Source organism: Cynocephalus volans, chromosome 9 (assembly GCF_027409185.1).
Source record: "Cynocephalus volans isolate mCynVol1 chromosome 9, mCynVol1.pri, whole genome shotgun sequence".
In the NCBI taxonomy this organism is placed as follows: domain Eukaryota; kingdom Metazoa; phylum Chordata; class Mammalia; order Dermoptera; family Cynocephalidae; genus Cynocephalus; species Cynocephalus volans.
In genome coordinates this window covers 146,539,391-146,542,476 of record NC_084468.1, presented here as the reverse complement: position 1 = coordinate 146,542,476, position 3,086 = coordinate 146,539,391, and the positions used below count along the sequence as shown (strand labels likewise).

General features: G+C 40.2%; 1 protein-coding gene across 1 annotated transcript; it reads right to left on the bottom strand.

Annotated features, from left to right (window-relative positions):
* Positions 1–488: 488 nt before the first annotated feature.
* LOC134385573 (tripartite motif-containing protein 60-like) lies at positions 489–2,317 on the bottom strand. The gene is made up of 2 exons (XM_063107251.1): positions 2,230–2,317; positions 489–1,908 (listed from the first exon to the last, which is right to left on the bottom strand). The coding sequence occupies exon 2, from the start codon at positions 1,902–1,904 to the stop codon at positions 489–491; it is 1,416 nt and encodes a 471-aa protein (XP_062963321.1). The 5' UTR covers positions 1,905–1,908; positions 2,230–2,317.
* Positions 2,318–3,086: the final 769 nt, after the last annotated feature.

The window sequence follows — 3,086 nt, the reverse complement described above, 5'->3', positions numbered from 1 at the left end:
GTATGTGGTAAGCATGATATTTAAATAACAATTCATACAACTTTACATGTCTGACTTGTTTTATTGGACATGTTAACAGAATTCTCAAACTTTTTTTTTTTTTTTAAAGACGACCAGTGAGGGGATCTTATCCCTTGACTTGGTGTTGCCAGCACCATGTTCACCCACCGAGCTAACTGGCCATCCCTATATGGGATCCGAACCCATGGCCTTGGTGTTATCAGCACCACACTCTCCTGAGTGAGCCATGGGCCAGCCCTAGAATTCTCAAACATCTTATCTTAGAATTCAAAGCACCTGACAATTAGTATTCATAACATGTATGAAACTGGTATTACTGTCACATTTTCATAGTTGCTGAAAAGGACAGAGAATAATCTACTCAGGTTTTCAGTGGTAAAACTTAAAAAGATTCCAGAAATAATGAGATTCAGTTTACTGGCTTAAGTTTCCCCTAATAACTAAAGCAGAATCATTTACCAGGTTCTTTATCTTTCATAATCTGATACTGAACAGATTTTAAGAGGTTCAGAATCTGTTCCAATATAGAAATAAGGCCAAATGGCATCTGTAAAAGGATCATGAAAAGTATAGAGAACAGATCTATCATTCATATTATAGAAGGAAACCTCACCCAATTCATAGTCCAGAAAAATGCCAATCTTGCTGGGTCTCACTCCTGGCAGAAGCTGGGTTCTCTTAGGACCTGATGCAACATAACCACTTTCAATGTATTTCCCGATTGCCCAGAATCCACCGAGAACTGATGGCTGATTCTGCCAGTTCCTAGGAAGACAGTCTTGACACACGCCCAATATCCACTTAGGCTTGTTTCCCACTTCTACCTCCCAGTAATGTCTGCCAGAAGTAAATCTCTGAGAACCCAAGATAGCAGGGCAGACATAAAATCTCCTTCTGTTATAACACATGGTTTGTTTCGTTCTTCCATATCGCACAGTTTTTCTATCTTCAGAAACCATAAGTTGAGGATGTGCTGTGTCAAGATCTAGAATCACATCTACTTGAAATGGCTTGATAATTTTGTCCAAGCCAGAATATTGTGGTGGAAGACTGAAACCATATTTTGTTAACCTGAATGAAGAGAGTTCAGGGTATTTTAGATTTTGATACCTGTGGTGGATACGCTTAACATGCCGGAGTAATTCCAGGTCTGACTTCACACATTTGCCCTCTATCTCCCTTAGGAGATGTTTTAATGTGGAAACATCATCTGAGAATGTTACAAGGTTTTCATTTATTTTTGCTAAAATGTCCAGCTCTTCTTCTTGTATCTGCCTAAGAATAGCCTTTTGCTCATTCTGTAAAAAGAGTCTGGTTTGCTCAAATTCAGAATTTATTTCTTCTCTCCTATATTCTACTTTCTTTTTCAGCTCTACTAATTTGCTGCCCTGTAGAGTTATCACTTTTTCAACTCGTTCCATATTATGCTTCAAGGGCTCAATGCTATGTTCTAGAATTTTTCTGTGATAACAGGCAGCTTTCTTAATGGCGCAAATGTAGTGATTCTGGTGTTTAGTGGCTAAACTGCACTGTGTACATAAAACCTCGAGGTCCTTCACACAGAAAAGGGTCAGAAACTTATTGTGCTTCTCACACACAGCACTCTCTTCATGCCTCTTCCTCTTGCTTCTTCTGACCTGGAGTAGCTTAGCAATTTCAGTCAAATTACAGAGCTGGGGGTTTCTCCTGAAATTCCTGTGTGGACAGCAAAAATGGCAGACAGGACAGGGGAAAGTATCATCTAGATCCTTCCAGGATATACTGAGGCAGGAGTGACAGAAGTTGTGCCCACAGTTGATGGTCACTGGGTCTTTCAAGTAGTCCAGACAGATGGGGCAGCTAGACTCCTCTTGGAGGTCTGCCAGGGCTGTCGCAAACTCCATTGTGCTGTGAACAAAGGTGGTGGATAAGGTAAGCTCCCTTCGGCAAGGCCTGCCTCCCTAGAGCTCAAGACCCAGTTAGAAGTGGATATCCCTCCCAGCCCTTCCAGACTGACTAGCTTTAGGTTTCACTGGCCAGGCAAGCTGATGGAAGCGACTGAAGTCTTGTTTAGTCCACTGCTCCATAGCTTGGAGGACAATGATTCAGGCAATAATCATTAATAATTGTTAACACTGTTGGGTGATACTTTATGGGGGAAAAAATACTCACAGTCTCAAATATCACCCTAGGAATTATATTTTAATTACAGAGAGAAAAAAGAAATACCTTTACAATGTGGAGATCTAGTGAATCCTACTTTAATCAATGATGGGAAAAAATGATGAACTGCAAAGGGAAGAAAGCATTGTCATCTATGAAGAACGCTGGCAAAGAATAAAAATAAATTTGTTCTACATTAAAGGAGACTATAGAAAAAAGAGTAATTATTTATCCTAGCTTAGACTCCAGACTGGGAAAAAAAGTTGCAATAAAATGGATGATATGGGATAATGTGAAAAATTTATGTGCTAGTGTTTTGAAATAGTAATGAACCCAGGTACATCAGAGTTAAACTTCCTGAATTTCATAATTGTACCATAGCTACATTAAAAATGTCCTTATTCTAGGGCCGGCCCGTGGCTCACTTGGGAGAGTGTGGTGCTGATAACACCAAGGCCACGGGTTCGGATCCCTATATAGGGATGGCCGGTTAGCTCACTTGGGAGAGTGTGGAGCTGACAAAACCAAATTAAGGGTTAAGATCCCCTTACCGGTCATCTTTAAAAATAAATAAATAAATAAAAATGTCCTTATTCTTAGGAAATACATGCTGAAGTATTTACTGGTGAAAGGTTCATGTTCTTTGCAACCTGCTCTGAAGTGCTATAAAAAATAAAAGGATATGTGGTTCCTAGGGTTCAGGGATGATGAGAGTGACATGGATGTGGCTATAAAGGTACAGCACAAGGGAGATCTCTGTGGTGATGGAATAGTTCTTTTTTTTTTGGTGGCTGGCCAGTACAGGGATCTGAACCTGTGACCTTGGTGTTATAAGGCTGCATTCTAACCAACTGAGCTAACCGGCCAGCCTGTAAAGGAATAGTTCTGAAATTTGATTGTGGTGGTGGTGATGTGAATCTACA

Bases quoted from the DNA above. Each gene is read 5' to 3' on its own strand.
- LOC134385573 (XM_063107251.1), bottom strand. From the start codon at position 1,904: ATGGAGTTTGCGACAGCCCTGGCAGACCTCCAAGAGGAGTCTAGCTGC.